Source organism: Peromyscus leucopus, chromosome 14 (genome assembly GCF_004664715.2).
Source record: "Peromyscus leucopus breed LL Stock chromosome 14, UCI_PerLeu_2.1, whole genome shotgun sequence".
Lineage (NCBI taxonomy): Eukaryota > Metazoa > Chordata > Mammalia > Rodentia > Cricetidae > Peromyscus > Peromyscus leucopus.
Window position 1 is genome coordinate 53743404 of NC_051075.1, and position 24579 is coordinate 53767982.

A 24579-nucleotide genomic window follows, 5' to 3' on the forward strand; every position below is an offset into this window, starting at 1 on the left:
GTCACCTCAGGGAGCTGGGCTGTCCTGTGGGATGGAATGAAGCATGGACTATGCCCTTCAAGACATCTGGGATGCTAGGGAATGTTCAGTGACTCCTGGTGCCGGGCTCAGTTCTGCTACCAACTGTTGTTAGAGCACATGCATGCCACCTAATGCTAAGCTTACGTCTCCTCATCTGAAAATTAAGGTAAGTGTGGCCAACGTTGTAGGAAGTTAGAAGGAATGAGATAGGCCATGGTAGGAAGACACAAGGAAGCCTGGTGCAGGTGGACGGAGTTAGAACTAGCATTTTCAGACACATGAGCTGAGAGAATGCACAGAGCTGCGGGCCTTTTGCAGGGACGTTTCTGGCCTCCACCTCCCAGCTATTTTCCTTCAGGCCATACGAGCTGTGGGAGAGATCTCTGACTCTCCGTCCTTCTCAGCTGCCTCCTACTGGGGAGGAAATAAGGAGAACGCCAAACTCCTTTCAGGCCCCAGAGATCCATGGCGATGTAGCCCAAAGTCCAGGGACTTCCCCGTCTAACTCAGGGCCTGTGGACCTAGACCACGTATTCTCAGCTGAAAGTGAACCACACAGGTACTCTTGCCCCTTCCATAAATGCTAACATGTCATGGCTGGCCTGGGAAGAGCATGGAAGACATTAGAGACCCACTGAGCACAAGGCCTAGATGTCTGCAGAGATCTCCCCTTTTCGGTAGACGGATGGATCGCTAACCTGACGGGAAGAGAAAAGCAGGGTCTCAGGGGAAAGGTGGGCTCCCCATCTTGTTCTGGAGATTCTCCATGGTCTTGTTCTCTGGTCTGGACTTCAGCTTCTTCATGACTGGCTATCTACCCCTGGGGTTTGAGTTTGCTGTGGAGCTCACGTACCCAGAGTCCGAAGGCATGTCGTCTGGCCTCCTCAATGTGTCAGCACAGGTAGGACCCTGTTTTCTCTTGGTCCCCTCTTGGCTGTGCTTGCCTTACAGTGTGGCATCTGTTGTTGTTTTTTCAAGACAGGGTTTCTCTGTGTAGCCCTGGTTGTCCTGGAACTCGCTCTGTAGACCAGGCTGGCCTCGAACTCAGAGATCCACCTGCCTCTGCCTCCCGAGTGCTGGGGTGGAAGACTTTTGGGCTACCACCGCCCTGTTCAGTATGTCACCGTAATCCTTCCCAAGGCCCTCGTCGATTAAGCCCTTGTTTGCTGCCCTCTGTATGTTCCTCCAGGTGTTTGGGATCATCTTCACCATCTCCCAAGGCCAGATCATTGACAACTACGGAACCAAGCCTGGGAACATCTTCCTGTGCGTGTTCCTTGCCCTCGGATCAGCTCTCACGGGTGAGTGGAGGCCTGAGAGCAAGATAAGGTTCAGACTATATACGGGATATCGGCAATTTCCTGTGTCTTGCCTGACAATGACAGTGGGGAGCACACACATGGGGGACAGATGGGAGGGCTTGATGGCTCTCCGCTTGGGGTATCTGTGTGCATGGGTGAATGGCTTTTGGCATCAGAAGGCCCACGTTTGATGTTGACTTCCACAGCTTGTACCAGTGGACTAGGCTCTGGAGGCCTTGGATCCGTATTTGTACAGTGAGGATTTGCTGGTGGCGGTTAGCACAGCATGGGGAATGTTCCTTTTAAGAGACTCTTAAGTGAATGCCAGCATCATTAACTGGCTTCTGCCTTTCAAGGACAGCAGTGAGCTGGGACTTTTTTTTTTAATTTATTTATTTTTATTTTATGTGCATTGGTGTTTTGCCTGCATGTATGGCTATGTGAGGGTTACAGATAGTTTGTTGGCTGCCATGTGGGTGCTGGGAATTGAACCTGGCTCCTCCGGAAGAGCAGTAGGTGCGCTTATAGCTGCTGAGCCATCTCTCCAGCCCCAACATGGGACTTTTTCAAGATGAGTGATGATGCCAGCTCCATCTGGGTCTGAAGTGGGATCGAGATAGTTGTGGTCAGGAAAATGAGGGTCCCTTGTGTTGTCTGAACTTACCCAGTGGGTTTGCTTGATGACTCTGCTTTGCTTTGACTCCCTTCTTTTTTGACCTCAGCTTTCATTAAGGCGGATCTTCGGAGACAGAGGGCAAACAAGGATGTTCCTGAGACTGTGAGTGTGTGGGGGCTTGGCAGGGATAGGCTCTGGGTCCTAAGCCTTTGATAAGGATGCAGCAACAGAGGCGGGGCCCTACCAGCTCTCAGAGAAACTGATTTTTTTTGGCGTCTGTGAGACCAGCTCACCTCTTATAAACTTGGCATCCAAAGAATTTCCTCATGGGTGTCCAGTATTGTTCCTCTTTCTTGGAATCTTCTTCCATCTTCTTTTCTCAGTTCTTCAAAAGATTTATTTTTATTTATGTGTATGAGTGTTTGCCTGCTTGTACATATGTGAACCATGTGCGTGCCTAGAGCTCAGAGCTCAGGAGATGGCATCATGTCCCTTGGAGCTGGAGTTGCAGGTAGTTCTGAGCCACCATGTGGGTGCTGGGAACCAAACCTGAGTCCTCTATCAGAGCAGCCAGTGCTCTTAACCACTGAGCTGTTCCTCCACTCCCTTTGACTTTCAACCAGCGCCCCCCTCCCCCAGTCTCCTTGTTATGTTCCCCAGAGCATTATCATTGCCGTCAGAAACTGCTAAACAGCATCTACTCTTGTGGTTCTGAGCCAAGTCTTGGGTCCTTGGTTTCACTATTATCAACTGGAGTCAGTGACTAGCAAGGGAACATAGGCACCTGGATTGATCACTCCGTGACAGTGGTGGTGACAGTCTCTTAGGCAGAGTTCCGGGGATGGAGCCAACAGGTTGCCAGAAAGTTCTAAAAGGACAAGTCAAGAAGGAGGAGCTGGTGGCAGTGAAAGAGGAGGGTGGGGCCAGCAGTATGTTCTAGAACAGAAGAGTATTTTCCATCTCCCCCAGTCAGCTGGAAAGCACTTTAACCAAAATGCTAGGTTTAAGTCTAAGTGGGGCCTCAGTGGCAGAGTGCTTACTTAGCATCCGCAAAGCCTCAAGTTCAGTCCCCAGCATCACATTGGGGAGGCAGATTCAAGTGAAGATGAAAGGTATTGCAAGTGTGAGGAATCAAAGTAAGATATTTGTTACATACACACACACACCCCATTAAACTCACTATAGACATATATCCTTTGTAGAAAAAAAAGCACAGCAAATATACAAGAGTCTTAAAATCATGCTGTGATTCTATCACCTAGAAACACAGTATTTACCATTTACGCGTGTCCACGAAGTGGATATGTGTACATACACACTTTGTCTTTTTCATGTGTATGCATGCTTCATGTGTGGGGGTGGTTATGTGCCTGCACGAGGAGGCCTAAAGTTGGCATTTAGAATTTTCCTTGGTCATCTTCTACCTTCTACATTGAGGCAGAATCTCTAGCTGAACCCATAGCTCATAGATACAGCTAGTTTGGCTAGCCAGATTATTCTGGGGATTCCTGTCTCCACCTTCTGAGTGCTAGAGTTACAAGCAGGTCACCATGGCCACCCAACCTTTGAGTGGGTTCTAGGGATATGAACTCATGCCCTGATGCTTATCTAGAGGATGCTTTAGCCATTGAACCAGCCATCTCTGTCTTGGTTTTTGTTTGTTTTGTTTGTTTGTTTTTAGACATGTTCTTATTATTTCTATGGCTGGTCTAGAGCTTACCGTGTAGCCCAGGCTGGCTTCAAATTCAGGGTGATACTCCTGCTTTAGCCTCCTGAGTGCTGTGAATACAGGCATGAGCCACCATGCCTGGCTTTCTCCCTCCCTCCCTCCCTCATCTTCCTTCCCTTCTCTTTCCTACCCTTCCCTTTCCTCCTTTCCTCCCTCCCTCCCTCCCTTCCTTCCATTCCTCCTCTTCTTCCTTCCTCCTCCTCCAATAGACTCTATTCTAATTATTGCCACACTCCAAGGCTCCTGGTCTTCTACAATTACTTTTAACGACTTTACACTGTTCTTTTACATGAGTAATCTTTGATTTAACAGTTTTCTGTTCAGACCTTAAAAGTATTTTTGATTGTTATAAGCAGTATTATAATTAGTGGCTGGTTAACTCGCTTTGTTTGAGTGTGGTGTCAATATATTATTACTCAGGGCTCTCTGTAACCACCAGACCACCACAGCAGGCAGAGTAAATGACCTTAGGGAGGAAGGCAGGCACTTTGGTTCAACATGACTAACAAGTATTGGGGAGTGTGTGTGACCCTGAGGAGTTTATTTTAGGTTTATTTAAGCACAGCACAATTTGGTGAAAACTTCCCTGGCAGTAAATAACTCAATCCTGTGTGTATAACAAAGCACACATAAATCTCCTCCAGGAACACAGTGAGCTAAATAAAGATCAGAGGTGATCACACGAAACTCTTCATAAAGTACATGTGACACTTTCCATAAAGATGGGCTATAAATTGACTGAGAAAAATGAGCTTATGATAAGGGTTTGGGGAGGATTCAGTGTGGTCACAAAGGTCACCAGGCTATTAACCACACCCACTCCCAGCCTTCTGGGTGGATTGGGTAATTTGGAGGGACAGCCCTGTGTGTTTAACATCTCTGGTTCCCTTAGTCCTTATCTGTGAGCACAGGGACCTCTGTGCCGCCTACATTATAATAACTACTATACGGATTAATATGGAAGCTGGGTTGCTGTGCTAAGTATACAGTATTTCCTGGAACAATGGACCAGCTGTCCTGCAGTGCTTTGGGCACTCAAGGCTGTGTTCTGTCTAACAAGTGAGAATCTTCAGTTCTTTACTGTTTGGCTTCTGATACCACATTCTGGAGCTGGCAGGGAGCAGATCAAAAGGGGAGGGGCCTATAAGTGTGAAGAGCAAAGGCCCCTGTGGACATGGGCTTTCACTGTGCTGTATTTAAGGAGACACAAGGATTTAGGATACTTTGGCCAATAGGGATATGATAAGGTGTCTGCAGTAAAAAAGATTTTTGGTGAAAAATGTTTAATTGGGACTGTGATTTTTGTGTCATGTGACATGAGTTTTTGCTGTGTGTAAGTTGGAAGATAAAGGCAAACGAGATATAAATAAAAGATATTTACATATTAATATGTATTAAATATCCATACTATAAATATCTGATCATATTGTGTCCCCAGTTCATTTACCAGTGCTATAACCTATGGACACATATGTATCTCATTTTCTACTCTGTATGTTTGCTTAATATAGCGTAGGGGCTAAAGAAATCACTCTTCAGTTAAGAGTATGCATTGTTCACAAAGAGGACTCCAGTTTAATTCCCAGCATCCATAGCAGGCAGCCTACTAGGTTCTGTAACTCCAGCTTCAGGGGATCTGATGCCCTCCTCAGGCCCACTCACTTGAACATACTCTCATACACTATGGACATAACTCTTTTTTTTTTTTTTTAAAGATTTATTTATTTACTATGTACACAGAAGAGGGCGCCAGATCTCATTACAGATGGTTGTGAGCCACCATGTGGGTGCTGGGAATTGAACTCAGGACCTCTGGAAGAGCAGTCGGCACTCTTAACCTCTGAGCCATCTCTCCAGCCCTACTCTTATACACACACACACACACACACACACACACACACACACACACACACACTTTTTTAAAAAGATAAACTCCATCATCAGTTACACTCTATGCCTCCCATCTGCAGACATGTGTATTTCCATCTTGTTTACATTTTCAGTTGTTATAAAACTTCACTCTTGGTGGAGGCAAATCCTTGTGCATTGACTCATTTTGTCAATCAAGTGGAGTTGTTGGCCCGGTCTCCTTGAGGGTAGAATACTGGAAAGCAGCGCTGAATGGGCCTAGGTGCCTTAAGTTCCTGGAATGGGGCTCGCTTATGTAGTATGCCCGTTTCGTATCCTTGTATTCTGGTCCTCACTGGCATCTAGAGCTACTTAGGGTTAAGGGGAGGTCAGAGGTATGCTGGGGCTGACAAGAAGGAAGCTACAGTGGCCAGTGCACCCTTTGTCTGGAGCCCTGATCGTTACACACCCCCAAGGCCGTCAGTGTAACTCAGAGACTTGGAGACAAACACATTGTCCGGGAGGACAGGGCATGCATCAGGTCTGGCTGCATCTGCCCTTTGTATACGTCAGTGAGATGCACTGTTTAGGTAACGAGAGAACTTAAGGACAGAGAGAATGACTCCACCTTGACTGTGAAACCTTGGGTGCCCATTTTTTCTTCCGGCACCTGGAATGTAGATGTGCCACCTTACTCCCAACCTATTTTTTAATGGCAGTTTTGAGGTGGTAGCTTGGGAGGAGACAGGCATGTGGAGACACATTGTGTGTGTGTCAAATGCGGAGAGTGACCAGGTCAGCTGGGAGTTGTCTGAATGAAGGTTACCGATGGCTGAGGCAGGCCTGGTGCCCAAAGGCCTGCGAGAACCAGAATCAGAGGGCTGGGTTACTACGGCTGTGACCCTCGCCATGGATGGGACCCAGGCAATTCCTGAGGACAAAAGCTCTATTTGTTGAGCTGGCATCGGCCTCCAGCTTGGCCCTGCATACACTCCGCCGGGCCGTGAGCGGGGCTGGCTCGGCAGTGCCGTCTGCGTTCAAGGTCCTTTTGCCAATTAGGAGACGGCCAAATGCCCAAGTTGGCAATGTCTACCAGAGACCCCCACGGGAGAATTTCTAGGCCATGCTTAACCCCAAACCCACTTAACAAGTGTGAGCCAGGAGACTTCCTATGAATGAATTCCATGCCATAGCCTTCCCCAAAGAAGCCAAGTCCAGACTAGTTCCCTCCGAAGAGCTTCTACGGTGTCTTTCTCTCTGAGTGCATAGAACCGCACGGCCATTGAGTTCAGCTATACAGTCAAGCAGGGTGTCTTAAAATTGCTGGATGGCATCCATTCAATGGACATTATGATAACCTTCATCCTGGGGCCACCTCGCAGTGGGGCTAGCTGGAGAGTCTGAGGGAGCTGCCGATCTGGAACCTGGAGCAGCCAGTTGATGGCATGGGGAGGGGAGTTTGGGGCTGTCAGAACAGGATGCTGGCTCTGTTCTCTCTGATGAGTGGTAACGGTGGGGGTCAGTGTATGGGGGGGGTACACTCAGGCTGGGCTGCTTGCTCCTCCCTTGTGCCTTTTATTTCTCTGGGGGTGTGGGGGGGAGACAGTGGGTGGCTTCTTGCCCTGGTACTCACAGTGATCTGCCATGGACAGGGATTCTGTTTCAGCCAGGGTGGAGGAGATCTGTGTGTTCTAATCACAGGGCTTCCTGTTTTCTTTGTCTTCTAGAAAGTCCAGGAGGAGGAAGAGAGCAACATCAGCAAGGCCCCCACGGTCGTGTCCGAGGATCGTCTCTAAGAGAGACAGAGACAGAGAGAGAGGTGGCAGAGACTCAGGAACAGAGACACTGTTAGCACCTAGATCTTCATGGAGAAGCTTCTAGAGGGAGCAGCTGGAAGATCTGTGGCTTGCAAGGCCGTGCCTATGCCCACTGGGCCCTACCTGAGAACCCGGATGGTTTACTTGGGGCCAGCCTCACCTCTCTCCAGATGTAGACTGGATTCTAGTCCCCTCTCCCTGTTAATGTCTTGGGGCTAGTGTGGGGAGAGGCTGGTGTAGTGTGTCGGAGTTCATCCTTGCTTGGTCCCTTGCCTTCTTATCCTTTCTCTCGTGGAGAATGCTTGCAGAATTATCCTAAGAAAGCTTATTCAGGATATTAACTTTTTCTAATGTCTTAAGACTTATCCGCATGAAGCCCAGTTCTCACTGAGAACAGGCAAGGTGCTCTGCCTGAGGGTCACGATGAGGAAGCACCAGGGTCCAGCCTCCATCAGAGCCCAGCACTCCACAGAGACAGCCCTGTCAGGACTCTTGGCCTTGGCCAAACACTGCAGTCTCTCTTCCTACCTTCTTTCCTGAGAGCCCAGACGAAACACCAATAAATCAGACAAAACCTCTCTTGTCGCCGGAAGGAGAAACTGATTGGAGAGGGCTCCCTGCGTAGCACGGATTCTAATTGGTCTTAATAATAAAAACCCGGAGCCAGATATCAGGGTAGATGCTGAAAGATCAGTAAAGGAGCCAACCACTAGAGACTTCTTACCGATACCGAATCCTCAGGTCGAAGGAGTGAGATTCTGTCTCCGCTAATCCTCAGACTGAATGGTCTGAGACCCTGTCTCCACCCGCCTTATTTTCTTGTCTCCACCTCCCTAGTGCTGGGATTAAAGGTGTGAGCCACCACCACCGCTGCCTGGCTCTGTTTCTCTTTTGGACAGATTCAGTCTCATGTAGTTCAGGGTGGCCTTGAACTCCTGAGCTTCCTGCTTCCTCTTCTCTAGTGCTGGGATTCAAGGTGTGTGCCACCACTGCCTGTCCTCTGCTGTGGTTCACTAGTGGCTGGCTCTGCCCTCTGATCTTCAGGCAAGCTTTATTTGTTAGAGCACAAGCAAAATATCACCCCCTCCCTGCCTAAGTGCAACAGTGCTGGGAGCCACCTTGAGTGAGTGTGTGTGTGTGTGTGTATGTGTGTGTGTGTAGCTGAGTTGGTAGCTTGGGTTGGGATGGGAAGGTGCTTTCCTATGAGAGGTGCTTGTCCAGGGACTCCAGTGTCCCAGGCCACTCAGAATGTCGTCACTGGGTCTTGCACTGGGAAATGCTGCCACAGGCCAGCAGCAGCTCGTGGCTCTAACCTCTATTGAAAGTTGGTCTCATTTACTGTACTCAGACACCCGAGGCTATCTCTGAGGAACGGGGCAGAAGGTGACTCTTAAAATAGACATTCTGTCTGTTTCAGGTAAACATAATCCCGTGGATGCCGGGGACAGGATTTGCACAACCAAACACTCTTCCTGCCTCTGCTAGCAAAATCTGCCAGATATTTTAAGTTGAAAAGGACTCCTAAACCAATCCCAGTTGACCTCCTTCCTCACCCAGTCTGCTGGTTATACTCATGGCTCTCGTAAGGTCTCCTCCAAGAGAAACTGGCAACTAATTTCTCCTGTGCCTCGAGCAACTCTGGTCAAGACCATTCAGTCGTCTGGCCTTGGCCATGGCCTTAGCGTCCCAGAATAGCGGGTTTGCCTGCAGGGTTGGGGTACCAGGCCAGAGGAGACCCACTTGTGTGTACATACACGCGTGTTTGTATGTTGTGTGTAGACTTGAGCAGTGGACGGGAGGAAAGCTGGGGTTGAGGCAGTGTTAGGAATGGCAGGGAGAGGTGCCTTACTTTCTGCCAAGAGAAAGGTGTTCTTTCTTCAACTGTTCAAAATGGACATGTTTACACAATCCATTTATTTAAAAAAAAAAACCAGAGTTTGTATTTCCTGTTTATAATACCAGATATTTTAAGGCAATAAAGATTTTCAAAGTGGTCTGCCTTGTCATTTGGGCTGTCCCCACAAGGTTATCACACTTTTCTGAGACTGTCTGGGTGATCGGTTTGGGGTGAGGGGCAGGGCTTGGGGCCAGAACATCTGTGTCCTTTGTTGACAAGGGTGTAACATCCTGTTGGATTTTTTTTAACAGCCTTTAAAGGTTCCTGACCGCCTACACAGAAGATATAACGCAGTGGCCAACCTGTGACCCTGACTTTCCCCCTCCTGTGTATGCGCTGGAATGTGCTCCTCCCCAAGAGAAAGGTCCAGTGTTGTCTTTGGCTCTGCCTCAAAGGGCAGCTGAAGTGTTTTGTTTGATCACCCCAGACCCACACCAGCTAGCTCTGGCCGGCGTCCACAGCCTAGTTCAAGCATTGGCAGCTTGGCGACCTTCTCGGGGACTGCCATCCCTGTCTTTCTCCACTGTTACTAGGTTCCCGGCTGTCGCTTTTTCTGCATCTTTCTTGCTTTGAGATGCGCTCCGTGCCGGTGACATTCTGGCACTCTTTCTTATCAATTCTTATCTGGAGAAACCATGTTCTACTAGACATAGAGAAGGGATTGAGCCTGTTTTTTTTTTTTTTTTTGGTTTTTCGAGGCCAGGTTTCTCTGTTTAGCTTTGGAGCCTGTCCTGGATCTTGCTCTGTAGACCAGGCTGGCCTCCAACTCACAGAGATCCACCTGGCTCTGCCTCCTGAGTGTTGGGATTAGTGCTCAGGGAGCATCATGAATGGTCAGGGAGCATCATCAGCACTCAGGGAGCACTATTCACACGGAGACATTGCCCTTGCTTCTTTACGAGCTCACAGCTGTTTCTCCTGGGCTGCTTTGTTCTCCTTTCTCTTCCTGTTCTCAAGAGTCTACTTCATTGGGAAGAAAATGGGAGAGGGCCGTAACTGTTGAGCTGTCGATGTAGAATCCTGAAGGTGAAGAAGGGAGATTTGGCATCAAGAACACAAGTGAGCAAGTGACAGGGAGGAGCTGGGGGCAGCCAGGCTTTCCTGGGTCTTGAGTGGCTCTCTCTCCAGTGGATGTAAAGCTGCAGAGAGCGATGATGCTCCAGGGTTGGAGTCCATGGGGTGGCGGGTACAGAGGCTCTTGGGAAACGTCGAAGGCTGATCAGAATAGACGGTTTTTCTGTTTATTATAAAATGCATTACACAAATACCACTGACCAAAAGGTCTAAAAACAGCCCAGACTCTTCCATCCTTTATCCCCCGGAAGACAGAAGAGAAGCCTGGTCCTGCCCACACCGAGGGCAGCCCTTCTTGGAAGAACTGCCCTGTCCCTTGGCTGGGTCCGAGTCTTGGGTCCAGCAGCAGAAAGGAGCCCAGCACGTGTGGACAACCCCTTTGAAGCAGCCCTTGGTTGCTGCTGCTCTGGGCTGGCAGCAGCTTGAGTTTCACAGTTCTCACGTTCCCGCCACACGAGCCCAATCAGGGAATGGAGAGGAGATGAAAGAGTGAAGGACTGGAGAAGGGAGCCTGGGGGTTGGATCCGGCTGGGGGAGGAGAGGGCACGTGGGGCAGGTGGGGGGTGGGGGGAGGCGGGGGGCTTCTGAGGATTTCTTGACGTTGATGGAGTAACAGAATATTTCTTAAACGACTCTAAATTATACATACGTGTTACATAATTTTTCTGTATGAATGTTTTAAAAATTTAAAAACATTAAAAAAAACAAACACAAAGACTCAAAAGCTTAATGATGCTGAACCTAGATGAAGGAGCTAAGGACACAGCCCCAAAGAAATGATCCAAGGGCGCAGGATGAAGGAGGACCGGCGGAGGTGGAAGACGATGACGTTTTGGAGGTGGCAAGGCTGGTCTCAGTTTCTCTTCTTCTGTCTGGATACTGGTTCTGCCTCTAGATACCGGAGCCCAACCAGCATACCCAGGATTGAGAGACCTTCAACGTGTAGAAAAGATTAGTGGTGGGCATAAAACCGGCACCCCGCAAGCCCAGCACCCGCGTCTGCCCCAGCCCCACCACCGCCGCCGCACCCCGCAAGCCCCGCAAGCCGGGCACCCATGTCTGTCCCAGCCCCAGCCGCGCCGCAGCGGAGGGGGGGGGTCACCGAGGCAGGAGGTCGCCGCCCGCGCAGGGGGTCTAGAGTGGCCTGGTGCTTACTTGCTACCATCAGGGGTGCCAGCACACCAACTGTGGGAGCGGCCGTTCCAAAGACGAACAACTCCGAGAGGAAGTGTCCCAGGGCGAGCAGGAATGTCCACAGTGTGATGTGATAGAGTCTACAAAGGAACAGACGGAAACGGAAACCGACGTGACTGCATGCTTGGCGCAGAACTGCAGAGGGTGTCCGCTGACTTGCCATGAGGGCCATGACCGTGGTTGGAAGGACACACACACGCCTTAGAAACCCCTGGCTATTTCATCACATCAAGTGCTTCTCTCCGGGGGCAAAACTAGAGATTTTTGAGGCCCGGGCCAAGCAGCCAGAGGGGGCCTCTATGACTTAGCAAGGGAGCGGGAACTCAGCTATGGGAGACTCTGGAAGGCAGTCTTGGGCAGCGCAGCAATTCTGGACCGAGCATACTCATGTGCTCAGTGCAAACTGACAGACTCCAGCCTAAGCCACCCTAGCAGGTGTCTGGCCGTGTGCCGGACAGTGCTGTAGGACGGAACCATAAATGAATGCTCTAAGCAGCCAGAGGCCTTCAGATGCTCTTACAGTCCAAGTTCGCTACTTTATGTCTTGGCCTAAAATCTGGTCTGAGGAGGACATACAACAACTCCAGAGGAGAACATGGTCCTCAGCTTTGACCATGGCTTTTCTGACAGTGGCTGGCCGCTTGAAGTGAGGGTGTCTGTTTTCGTTTTTGTGAACATGAGGACACACTCCGAGTAGATAGTAAACTGTAACGAAGCACAGTGTGACCAGGGCTCGGCCCTATCAGCCTTAACATTTGAACACTTGCAGTTCCCATTCCTTTTTTCCGGTTCTGGGGATCAAACTCAGGGCCTCATGAATGCCAGGCAAGCATTTTGACTCTGAGCTAGATCCCCAGCTGGATCCTTTTATATTACAAAGAAATAAACATTACAGAATTGGAAACATCTGTGTACCCTTAGCCTACCCTGACTGCCTTCTTCTCCCTCTTCAAAAGTAACCAGTACCTTCAAGTTGGTTTTTATTATGCTGGTGCATGTTGGTGTGTGTGTGTGTGAGTGTGTGTGTGTGTGTGTGTTTTGAATTTCTGGTTATGGAAGGAATAAACTCAGGATGCATGTTAGAGGTTCATAGATCAAAGTCCTACGCTGGAAATGACCGAAAACACCAGCTCAGCATTCACAACTGCTCTCCTCTGAATGGGGAGGAGTAGGGATGGGGGTGAGTATGGATTCTCTGTTCACTCTAAACACACAGCAAACAGAGGCTGCATCCCCTATACCTAGCAGCAATTCTTCATGGTGGAAAAAGGTCTCCAGAACAACTATCCCCCTTTTCATTCACCCAGAGAGGCAGAACAGTTATCTATTACCATTTTATAGATGGAGACCAAGGTACAGAGAGAGTAGGTCATAAACCCAGTTACCAGCAGCACTGAGAGCAGAGTGTGTTTTCCTTCTTGACCCCAGGCAGTTTCCACTAAACTATACTGCTTCTAAAAATATGTGTCCAATCTAGGACATGTAATCCAGTTTCAAGCTAAAAAAAAAATTAAAACTAAAGATGGAAAGATCAAAGGACTAATAGTCTTGCTTCAAATCCCACTTGAGACGGTCTTCCTCTGCTTAAATTAATTGAATTTTTAAAATATTTATATTACAAAATCAGTAATGAAAATCACTACCTTCTCCCCCCAGGGGTTGCTAAGAGACTGAGGCAAGGTCATGTAGGCGAAAGCTCCTGGCAAAATTAGAGAGGAGCCATAAATATTATTGCTTCCTCTCTTCCCCAGATGCTGAGGGGAGGGACAAGAAAAAAGATTTCAGTGCGAGGCTGGCCTTTTGACAGCTTCTCCCAGTGAATTGAGCAATGACTGTGTTTGCATAAGATAGTGAATACTGCAGGGAAGAGGGCTTGAGCTCCCTCCAGTGGCCAGGACTGGGTATGGCATCATCTAGAAAAGCGGCTAGGGTGGCCTGCACCTGTTCATGCTTGTCTTACCCTCTTTGGAGAGGCAGCATACACATTTCCCTTACTGACTGACCTCTTCATGGGCCTCTATCAGCTTACTCATAGTTTCTCTCTTTTCACGAATTTCTGGTCATTCCTGATTAATGAGAAATGTGCAAAAGGTATGTATGCACTGGGGAGGTAGCTCATAACTAGAGCATTTATTGACTATGCTCAAGGTCCTTCATTTGATCCCCCAGCAACTGTGAAATAAAGCCAAAACAAAACTCTAAGGCTAAACTGAGCACAGTACTCTAGGGCTTTCATAGAAGGAAGGAGAGATCTAGTCGAGGTATGATGCAGACCACTGAACAATGGCGATGTTATTTGCTATGATCTGTTAGGCCTATAGGTATTTTAGGACTGGAAGGAATGGTCCAACAAGGCTTTCATTTTCTATGCTCTATGATAATGCAGTGAAGTGATTTAACAGGTCCCAACAGCAGGGCAGTGCACATGCGCGGAGCCTGACTGGCAACAAAAGGGAGCCAGAGGCCGGTCTTTCCCTGACATACGTTTTGTTGTGGATGTCAATGGCACAGAGGCAGCGAATCACTGATGAGAGCAGGGTCCAGATCCCAAAGGTCCGGGCTTGGAGGCCATTCACTGTGTAGTGAAAAACAAGAGTGTGAGAACCTCGGGAGGGCTGAGGTGAGCTTTGTCCTAAACTAGTCTGCTTCCCTGGTGAGTCACAGAAGGGAGCCCAGCCTGACCTCCCCGTGAGGGGGCCCCCGGGGAATGGAATGGAAGGAATTCTGAGTGCCGCTCAATCCTCTTCAGATGCCTACAGTTGAAAGGGAGTGCCGAAGAGATGGTCCGAACACACAAGATGCCTAGCAGGACCAAGAGCCTTTGTGGACCGCTAGGGGAGACCAGACGCATGTGTTCAAGACATGGGCTTTCAGAGGGCTAACATCTGTTCTGTGCTCTGTGGGGACAATGCTGGAAAAAGTACTAGTTCTCTGGGGTTCCCTGGGGCCTCTGTTCTTGGTGGCTTCATTGTGGTGCTGTAGTAAATATCTTGCCTTGAAAATCTGAGTCACCTTTCCCCCTCACAGTAGCTCTTGACCCTGAGCTCTTTCTCATCACCTGAGTTTTAGAAAATTCCCAAGCTCTGGACACCAGGTCAGTCACATTGGATTCTCTAGAGATGAGTCCTGGCATGAGTATTTTCTAGAAACACCCTGCTTGGGTGACTTCAATGTAGAGCCAGTGAACTGAGGCACCCTGTGGATTCCAAATATTCCAACTGTTAAAGCACAGCTAGTTCTTTTGCTGATCTCTCTCTCATAGAGTTAAAAAAAATTCTGGAAGTAGTTCAGTTGTTAAGCACCTGCCTAGCAAGCAAGATAAGCCATCCTGGGTTTGATTCCCAGTACTGGGGGGGTGGGGTGGGGAGGAAGATATCAATGGACAAAGCTGACAACCAAAAAGTTTATTAATATTCACTTGGGCTTTAAAAATTCTTTAGCCTTTGGAAACGCAGACAACTCTGCTAATTCACACCAAAGAGCTTTTAGATGGTTGAGGAAATATTTGAAATGTCAGCCTTTTGGCCATCCAGTCTTTAGAAATCAAGTTGATGGCTCTTCTAATGAAGGTTGAAGAAATCTCTTTAGTGTGAGATACTCAAGACCTGACAACGATCAAGGGACAGTTTACATTTCTAGGCCATCTAGAGCACTGTTCTGCCAACACACACAGACACACAGACACACAGACACACAGACACACACACACACACTCCCTCCTCCCCCTCTCTATCTGGGCAGGAAGATGCCCACTACACTTCCAGATAATTTCCAAAATCCTATGCAACTATACAAGTTCCATAATATCTCTCTCTCTCTCTCTCTCTCTCTCTCTCTCTCTCTCTCTCTCTCTCTCTCTCACACACACACACACACACACACAAGCATGCACACACGCGCACACATACACACTCCCTCTCTCTCTTTCTCTGGGCAGGAAGACGCCCACTACACTTCCAGATAATTTCTAAAATCCTGTGCAAACTATACAAGTTCCACGATCACCTGTGAGCAGCAACTGAGGCTAAAAAAATCAACAATATCCTTCCTGCTGGCCTTTCCGGGTTCTTGACTCCCACTCTATTTGAACTTTGTTCAAAATAAGCCTCAGCCTACTTAACTTCATTTCCACCTAGATGTTGCAGAAAACGAGTAGGTCAGAGCCGGATCTGGGTTAGCTATAAATGTGACAGCGCTGTCAGCTGCTGTCAATCAGTGCTGTCGCTCCAAGTAACCCCGTGTCAAGGGGGTCAGTGCAGCTGTAGAGTACAGATATGCAGTGGAGAGCTTCGGGAGTTGGGAAAGGCCGCTGTGAGCCAGAAGTTTTACTTGGAGAGAGAAATTTGGAGCGATTTGGAGTATTCACTCAGGGACCACAGCTCAGTTCAGGAAGATCTTGGGTGGGGAACTGTCTACCTGTTACATAGACTATGAACCATGTGTGCCATGCCCTGATTTCCGATGAGGGCACTGAGATTCCGTAAGACACCCCTTTATGGCTTTCCAGAAGCGGCCCAGAGTCAACATGGCATCCTATTTCCTTGCTTGTCTTTATGTGTGTGCTTCTGAACACATCAATTGTCCAGGGCAGCGGCAAATGAATGGAGAGGTATCCAGAGATAACTGGGAAAAGAGGGCCCAGTGCTTCCCACACATTCTATTACTCCAGTGGCTACCAAGACTGGATTAGGCAGCAGACCACCTGCATATGTCTCGAACCGGATTGCCAGCCAGGTTTAATAATTAGATTTGGAGACAGAAAGAAGTACCTGTGCTTTGATAGGCTTTAAGTAGCCTGGGTTGTTCAGATATGTAGCTCAACTGGGTAATGAACAGCTAGGCCAGTGCTATACAGAATCTACTTCTTTACATTCTTTTCTTTTTGTTATTTTAATTAATTAATTACTTTTGGGGTGTGGGGCGTGGTGAGACAGGGTTTCTCTGTGTAATAGCCCTGGTTGTCCTGGAACTCACTCTGTAGACCAGGCTGGCCTCGAACTCACAGAGATTCACCTGCTTCTGCCTCCTGAGTGCCGAGATTAAAGGCATTCACCACCATGCCCAGCAATACATTTATTTTTTGACATAGGATCTCACCAAGTTTTCCAGTCTGGTTTTGAACTCTCAATCTTCTTGCCCTATCCTCCTGTGTGCTGGGATTACAGGCATGAGCTATGGTGCTCAGCTAGTTCTTTTGACTTCTTACCAAGGTTTGGCTTGCCAGTGTAGAGCTTTTCATAGAGAAAGGTGTGGTCTCGGAAGCTCTGGAGCGTGTTTCCCATGGCTATGATGGACACCATAACCAGCCAGCTTCGTAACACGTTCAGGAAGCGGCTCATGATTCCCCTCAAAGAGAGGGTGCTCTGCCTTGGAAACAAAGAGGGCATAATCAAGGTACTTCCTCGTCAATCACAAGCTCTCGCACCTCTGTGGTTAATCTGTGTCCCACTCATGAGAGCTGTCCTGAGTGATACTGGCAGAGCACTCCACAAATTCCTCTCCAAGTCCTTTGGGTCCACCCTGTTTTCTTGCCACACCACTTTTACTTCAAAAGATGCCTAGAATATTTCCCCTCAGCAGAGCTATGCTGATCCTTGTTCAGAGTGACAGAGGCTAAACAAGAATGCAACGGGTAGACATTCTAGCAGGAAAGAAATGACAAGAAGAGGAACAGAAGACGTGGGGTACACTAACATCTCTATAAAGTAATAGAACGGGTTTCTGGGTAAAGCCTGTGTTCTGCCAATGCCCACTCTAGTGAGGGTGAATGAATAGTACACCCTGCAGCAGGACACAGAGCATTTACCTTTGTTCAAGTAATCCCCCAGAGAACAGTGCTGCTGTAAGGCAGACTTCCCTCGCCTTGTCTGGAATCAGTGCTATGCCTTCACCTCTTCATGCCTTTCCTTTGCCATACAAGTGGCTCAGAGGTGGTTCTAAGTCTACTCAGATACCTGGATACTGATGACGCATCCTTCTAAACTTACAGAAGCTATACCGTCCATTTGAGTGGAAGCTATGGTAGGATTGCCCAACTGGTATTCTCAGTTTGCCTCTGCGTGGTTCCCAGATATATCATGGCTCATAAACTAACACAACCTAAAATATTAAAAAAAAAAAAAAAAAAAAAAAAAAAAAAAAAAAAACCACTTCAATGGCTTGGTGTTGGGTTGCAGGAAAAACCATACTAGTTAGCAGTTATGGGGCACTTGTGCCCTATACTTGCCCCACGTATCTGACATCGTATTTCACTGACTCCCTACATCAGGATAGGCAGGCACTACCAGTATTTCCATTTTACAGCTGGAGGTCAGAACAAATAGCTAAGTGATTTGCTTAGATTACATAGCTAATATATGGCAGAATGCCATGGCCTGTTGGACTCTGTGGAAATACTACCTCCTTAAGACTATTTTGATGCAGTTCCCATCTTTAAAAAAAAAATATTTCTTTCTTTCTTTTTTTCAAGACAGGGTCTCTCTATGTAGCTTTGCGCCTTTCCTGGAACTCGCTTTGTAGATCAGGCTGGCCTCAAACTCACAGAGATCCTCCTGCCTCTGTCTCTGCCTCCGGAGTGCTGGGATTAAAGGCGTGCACCACCACCACCACCACCACCACCACCACCACCACCACCACCACCACTGCCCAGCTATTTCCTTGTTTTAAGACAGGGTTTTACTATACAGCCCTGGCTGGTCTGGAACTCATTACATAGAACAGGCCAGCCTGGAACTCACAGAGATCCACCTGCCTCTTCCTCCTGAGTGCTGGGACCAAAGGTGTGCACCACCAATGCGCAGCAAAGTTCCCATTTTTTGAGAAAGCTAAACATGCCAGAAACATTTTTGTCTTCAGATGTTAGAAGAGCTAGTCTCTATACTTTTTGTTTAGATCAAGCCTTGCTGAGTAGTGATTTCCATTAGTTTGATCTAAGTGGATCCCAAGGAGATAGTTTATCGTGATCATCCCCATCATTTCGGCCCTTCATTTATCTGTGGTCAGGCTAAGAAACTATGAGGCTGCCTTCATCACTGTGGTAACACGTCTCAGTAGGATTCCACACCACCCAGCACAAATATTAAAGTGAAGGGACTAATATTCAACTAATGGGGCTTCAGGAGAGGAAGGGTGAGTCCAGAAGAAACAGAGGCCCCAAACACAGACTGTCCCAGTCTAAAGACTTCACAGGCACTCATAGCCCAGACCAAGATCCACTTCTCTTTATTTTCTCCTCTCAACACCAGGCTCAATTTGAGTTAGTTAAAAAAGCTGCATACACACACACACACATACTTCCTTTCAATAGAACGCAGAACTTATGCCTTCCATCTTTCAGGTCTTAGAAATCTCAGCTGAGTGCTGATGAAGACACAACCAGAGTAGAAATTGCTCTACCAATTCCTCAAAACCATTTCCCTGGAGTTTTGAGGTGGTGGAAGGGGCGGGGTTTACAATATCAATTCCCAAATTTTGTCCAGGCCCAGTTCAGCGTTGATGCAATGCTCACTAGCAAACAATAAAGAGGGGCTCCACCATTTAGGTCTGGGGTCTCAGGCAAGTCATTGAGACTCCATAGCCTCCGTTTCCTCGTCCGTAAAATGGGGATATATAAACATCTATCTTAAGGGTTACCGGAGAATTACATGAGAAAAAGAGAAAGCTCCTTACACAGAGCTAGGTTCACAGTGACTGCTCGTTCATTCATCTGTTCCCAGAATTTACCAAACCCTCTCCATTTTCCTAGCACCCCCTTGGACATCGTTTCTTGACTCCTCCCACCCCACACCAAGAAAAGGTAGCTTCCCAAGCAATCCCCATTTTCCTAAATTCTGCAGATAGTCTCATTCGTATGCAACACGAGTACCTACATCCCACTCTAAATTCTCCTACCTGACGACCACTCAGTACTACTGCAGCAAGAGTATCAGCAGCATCCACAAACCAGCTCCCCGAGGACCGCTCCAGTGCCAAGTCCTCCTGGGCCACTGTCCCCGCCCCCGCCCTCAGCCCAGCTCTAGGATTGGGTCGTTCCTGTTAGTCCTCGCTCCGATTGGCTGGGCTTGTTCAGTTCGAGCAGGCGATAGGGAGTGAACCCCGTTGCTGCCAATCAGCGGTTGCCGCCGCCTAAGCCTCTCCCCGCTGCGCCGCTCACGCGGTTAAACCCTTCTGTCGAGCGTGGCGGAACTCTGGGTTTGGAGTCAGCCTTTTAGGGGTGGGGAAAACGCGGAGAGAAAAAGGAGCCAAGGAATCCTTCTGGCAACAGCCTGGCTCTGCGCCGGCGCCCCCTGGGCGCGCCGCGGTGACGACATTCGTCTGCGCCCGCAGCCGAGCGTTGTTCGCGCCGCTGGCGGGCGCCTGCGCAGTGGCTCCGAGCGGGCGGTTGCTTGTTGGTTGTTGTAGTAACGGGGGAAGCAACCTTCGGCGGCTGCGTTGATTCTGGCCGGGGAAGGAGGAGGAAGGTGAAGCAGACCGTGGTCCCCGCCTGCCCGTCCCCAGCCTTGAGAAGATGAGACAGGTAAACGCCTGCGGGGCGTGCTCCCGGGGAGGTGCGCTCCAAGGCTGGGCGGGCGCCGCTGCGCTTCCCTCCGAGCCCCGGAGCTGCTGTTGGCTTCCGGGCGTGCTGGGCAGAAGCGCTGCGGCACAGTCGCCGGGTCCCTGCCGGCGTAGCACCTGCAGAGCTGCCTGGGTTTGGGGTGAGCTGGGGTGGAGCCGGTGGCACATCCCTGTAGGGGCAAGGACTTCCTTTGGCAGAGTGTCTCTAATCGTCAGAGCACCGGGTCCGGTCCTGCTCATCAGGGAGCCAAGGAAAGGTGGGCATCCTTCCTGCTTGGAGGTTTTAGTTTAACTTAAAGAGACTCTCAGACATTTTGGGAAAGATGGAGAAATTCCCTTAGGAATCACCCGAAAAGAATCATTGAGGTTGTTGCTGAAGATCAGTAAAGTCGGGGTCAGTTGCTGTTGCTTCTATTATAGAGTTCGTCTACAGAGTCTTACCGTATATGAAAGTGCATAGACAAGCAAAAGTGTGGAAAATTGCCCCAAATCGATTAGCTTTGAGTAACGAGCGTTTCCCCTATGTGTTTCCATTTCTACTACTACAACGAACGTGAACTTTTCCTCCATAGAAAAAGTTTGAAGTTAGAAATGCGGTGTTGGAAATGTCCTAATTTTAGCGTCTGCTTTAGATTCGGATTAAAATGTGTGATTTATTTTTTATTTTTTTTTTTGTAACAGAGTAATTATTAGGAGTGTTTGACTCCCCACCTCCCAGCTATTTATGTCATCCCTGGTGAGAGGAAACATTTTCATTATCTTTTTATTAAAAGTTAAGTTGATTGGGTTTTCCTAGAAACATAGCATCATATCTGAATGCTTATGGTAGAGTCTATATAAATATTTGCAATATTTGTTTTGAACCTTGAATTTTTATTTTGATCTTGGTCAGATTTGTCTAGCAAAGAATTGTCTAAGTTTAAGGCAATCAGCTATCCATGTCAGAGTGATCTCTTTTGGTGCTTGCTACATTTACTATATAAGAAAAGGAACTCAAATTTAGTAACAGCTTTTTAGATACAGCAGAGGCACTATGCTTAAAAAAATCTTAAGCTGGACTTGGTGGTGCATGCTTTTAATCCCAGCACTCAGGAGGCAAAGGCAGGCACCTCTCAAGAGTTTGAGGCCAGCCTGGTCTCTTTTCATATCTTCCAGGATAGCTGGGGCTAAACAGAGAAACCGTGTCTCAAAAAGCCAAAAAGCCAAAAAAAAAAAAAAGACTTTTTGATTTTTGTGGCATATTGAGGTACACTGTGACAGAGGTGAGCTTCTAGAGGTTGACCAACAGTTAGGGATATGTATTCCTTTTCATTCATTTTATGCACAAAACTCCTGAAGTGCTCAACTGCATTGTATCTGAAACCCTTTGACTTTCTTGCAGGAGTCTGTGCCATCCAAATTGTCTGATCCAGTGAAACTGCAAGGAAGAAAGGTCTCTGAGGCCTCTGTCTGTTGACTGTATGACAAACCCTAAAGGAAATGCCAGTTGTGATGGCCCGGGACCTGGAGGAAACAGCATCATCCTCAGAGGATGAGGACCTGGTGAACCAAGAGTGAGTGGCAGCAAGCCTTTGGGGCGGAAAACAGTTTCCTTCACTCCTGTCCAGTATCCCCCCCTTGGGTGTTGTCCGTCTGTGATTGAAGTCAGTATCATATATTTACTTCCCATCAGCTGCCAGAAATGCGAAGGCCGGGCTGTGTTTTCCAGGCTTGTGAGTGCATGTCAGCTTTAGATGTTGTGAAGTTCAGGTAGCGCCCGGGTGAACTTGTTTTTGTTTTTTCTCCCCCCACTTGGTTTTGGAGGTAGGGTCTCATTCCTGTTGCTGTGTTCCCACTACATCTGACTTAAAAAAAAATGTATACATTTTTAAAAACTTGCACGTGCCTGCTTGAGTTCATGCGCACCATGGGCATGCAGGTTCCTGAGGAGGCCAGAGAGCGTGGGGTCCCCTGGCGCTGCTTGACAGTGCTGGGAGCGAGCCTCGGTCCTCTGCAGACGCAGACAGCTCTCTTGACCGCAGAGCTGTCATTCTTGTCCCTGCATCTGGCTTTTTGTCTTTTTCCCTCTTTTTGTGGGTTTTGGGGATTGAACTCAGGCCATCAGGCTTACCAACAGGTACTTTCGTCTGTCGAACGTCTCCCTTGGCCCCATCGAGTGAGAACTTAAATTTATTTATTTTAGTGTGGGTGTGGGTGGGGTGGGGTGGAGGGCACACATGCTGCATGCAGTGCAGTGGAGGTCAGGGGACAACTTGCTGGAGTCTGTTCTGCCCTTCCACCATGTGGTTCTGGGACTTGAACTCAGGTCGAGTTCGGTGACAAGCATCTTTATCCGCTCAGCCACCTTGCCAGCCTCGTGTCAGGTTAACTCTTGACCGTGGCTTCTAAGCATGTGAAATGTTGAGATTTTGAAAGTTTTAGAGACTGATGGAAACTTATTTTCCTACACTCTGACCTTGGCTATCTAGTTTTCTCAACAGCTTCTACAGCTATAGAACAGCGATGATATAAAAGGTCCGGAGCAACTCCTGTGAGGACAGTAGAGTTAGTTCTGCAGCCTGTGGTGTGCTTACTGAACCACTGTGGCTTTCTTGAGTTTTTTAGGTTAAGAGTCAACTGTCTTTCTTTTTTTGTTTGTTTGTTTGTTTGTCTCTCTCTCTAGACAGGGTTTCTCTGTGTAGTCCTGACTGTCCTGGAACTCACTTTGTAGACCAGGCTGGCCTTGAACTCACAGAAATTCACCACCACAGCCCAGCATGAGTCAGCTTTCTTGATTGTTGGATCCTCATAATGAAAATGATTAATAGTGCCCAGTGCAGCTCCCAGAGATGGCAGAGTAGCTCATTTAATGTAGAGATTGAAAGATTTTAATTTGAAGATGTTACTGCCACTCCCGTTCTTACAAATATCAAAATATCAAAAAACCTTCAAGAACCCTTACAGATAAGAGATGGGTTTCGGGCTGAGCTCAGCCTTCCTGGATTTTGAAGAGTTTTGCTTCGCGTATTTTTACTTGACACAAAAGAGAAAAGCTGACTTAATGTTAAAATAGCTTATCTAATTTATTTATAAATATTTAAGCTTTCATACATGTATTCTGTATTTAATCATTTCTCCCTCTCCCTCCACTTGGCCTCTCCAAATTCATGTCTTCTTTTTCTTTATTATCCTTTTATAAATGTCTATACACACAAATGTATGCATATATATTTGTAAACAAATAAATACATAAATACAATCTGGAGGTCAGGGTGGCCTGGAACTCACTAGGTAACCCAGGCTGGCCTGAAATGCATAGCAATCCTCCTGCCTCAGCTTCCTGAGTGCTTGGGATTATGGGCATGAATGAGTCACCACCTGTAGCTTAAGATGTGTTTCTAAGTCCTTAGAAAATGTACTCTATAATTGGAATAACTCCCAGGCTAATGAAGGGATGTGTTTAGGCTCAAATAGAATACTATGTGTGAACTTACTTGATAAAGTTGTGAAGTACCATATAAATATAAGGCATTGGTTACTGCATTCATGGTAGACTTTATAAGGTAGGATATTGTATTAATATTATCTGAAAAATAGTTGAAGTATTAATTAAGTTTTGAGCAAAGCCTTATTGTCATCATAATAATAATTGTTCATAGCAAATAATAATGATTTGGCCGTGTATGTGGGTCACTCTTTCAGCTAATTAAATGGGTAATTCCCTCTGCCTTCCTGTGCCATGTTACTCTCAGTGTGCTGTCTTTCACTCATTTTAAAATATTTTAAATGAGCCGGGCGGTGGCGGCGCACGCCTTTAATCCCAGCACTCGGGAGGCAGAGCCAGGCGGATCTCTGTGAGTTCGAGGCCAGCCTGGGCTACCAAGTGAGTTCCAGGAAAAGGCGCAAAGCTACACAGAGAAACCCTGTCTCGAAAAACCAAAAAAAAAAAAAAAAAAAAAAAAAAAAAATATTTTAAACGCCAGCCAAAATTGTTCTTTTACTCACTCTCTCTCTCTCTCTCTCTCTCTCTCTCTCTCTCTCTCTCTCTCTCTCTCTCTCTCTCTCTCTCTCTCTCTCTCTTTTTAATCTCAGTAGTGGGCTTAGGTGGTGAGCATGGAAAATCCAATACAACTCTGTTGGTTTATATTCATAATTGAGAAATGCTAACTAGCTAGTAGATTTTATGGAAAATCCAGGCTGTTTCCTTCCCAACTTTCATCTAAATCCATGGAGTTTTTGCAGACTCCTATTAGTTTTTTTGTGGTTACTCTTGTTTTATCAGCTAATGTCCTGGTTTATCGGATACTTGCTTTACACCCTGGGATGCTGACCCGGGGTATCTGATGCTGTGATAAAACACCGTGACCAAAAGCAGTATGCGGAGGAAGGGTTTATTTCAGCTTCTATATCTAGATCACAGTCTGTCATGAAGGGAAGTCAGGGCAGGAGCTCAAGGCAGGAACCCTACAGGCAAGAACTGAAGCAGAAGCCATGGAGGAGCACTGCTCATTGTCTTTGTCACCCTGGGTTTGTTCATCCTGCTCTCTCAC

General features: G+C 47.6%; 3 protein-coding genes across 14 annotated transcripts in view; 2 read left to right on the forward strand and 1 right to left on the reverse strand.

The window, feature by feature from the left end:
• Flvcr2 (FLVCR heme transporter 2) overlaps positions 1–7916 on the forward strand; it is a 63058-nt gene extending 55142 nt beyond the window's left edge. The window contains exons 7-10 of the mRNA XM_028876466.2: positions 817–922; positions 1211–1322; positions 2045–2100; positions 7243–7916. Coding sequence (XP_028732299.1) covers positions 817–922; positions 1211–1322; positions 2045–2100; positions 7243–7311 — 343 coding nt within the window. The 3' untranslated portion in view covers positions 7312–7916. The remainder of the gene's footprint in view (positions 1–816; positions 923–1210; positions 1323–2044; positions 2101–7242) is intronic.
• Positions 7917–10443: 2527 nt separating this feature from the next.
• On the reverse strand, positions 10444–19814 carry Erg28 (ergosterol biosynthesis 28 homolog). 2 transcript variants are annotated; one of them, XM_037210727.1, is made up of 5 exons: positions 19388–19814; positions 16704–16860; positions 13982–14072; positions 11459–11577; positions 10444–11236 (listed from the first exon to the last, which is right to left on the reverse strand). In XM_037210727.1, exons 2-5 carry the CDS (start codon positions 16834–16836, stop codon positions 11157–11159), a joined length of 423 nt encoding a protein of 140 aa, XP_037066622.1. In that variant the 5' UTR covers positions 16837–16860; positions 19388–19814; the 3' UTR covers positions 10444–11156. The 2 variants fall into 2 exon arrangements, with proteins under 2 accessions (XP_037066622.1, XP_028732286.1); XM_028876453.2 differs by having other exon boundaries at positions 16704–16864.
• A 31-nt stretch (positions 19815–19845) lies between these two features.
• The window catches only part of Ttll5 (tubulin tyrosine ligase like 5), a 253130-nt gene continuing 248396 nt past the window's right edge, over positions 19846–24579 (forward strand). For 6 of the 11 annotated variants that reach the window (XM_028876403.2, XM_028876308.2, XM_028876334.2 and 3 more), the window contains exons 1-2: positions 19846–20012; positions 21432–21603. Coding sequence is in view for 8 of the 11 variants with exons in the window: in XM_028876308.2 (XP_028732141.1) it covers positions 21530–21603 (74 nt within the window). In the remaining 3 variants the exon portion in view is untranslated. Of the gene's footprint in view, positions 20013–20731; positions 20787–21431; positions 21604–24579 lie in introns of all 11 variants that reach the window. The other 5 variants (XM_028876389.2, XM_028876392.2, XM_037210724.1 and 2 more) reach the window with 2 other exon arrangements.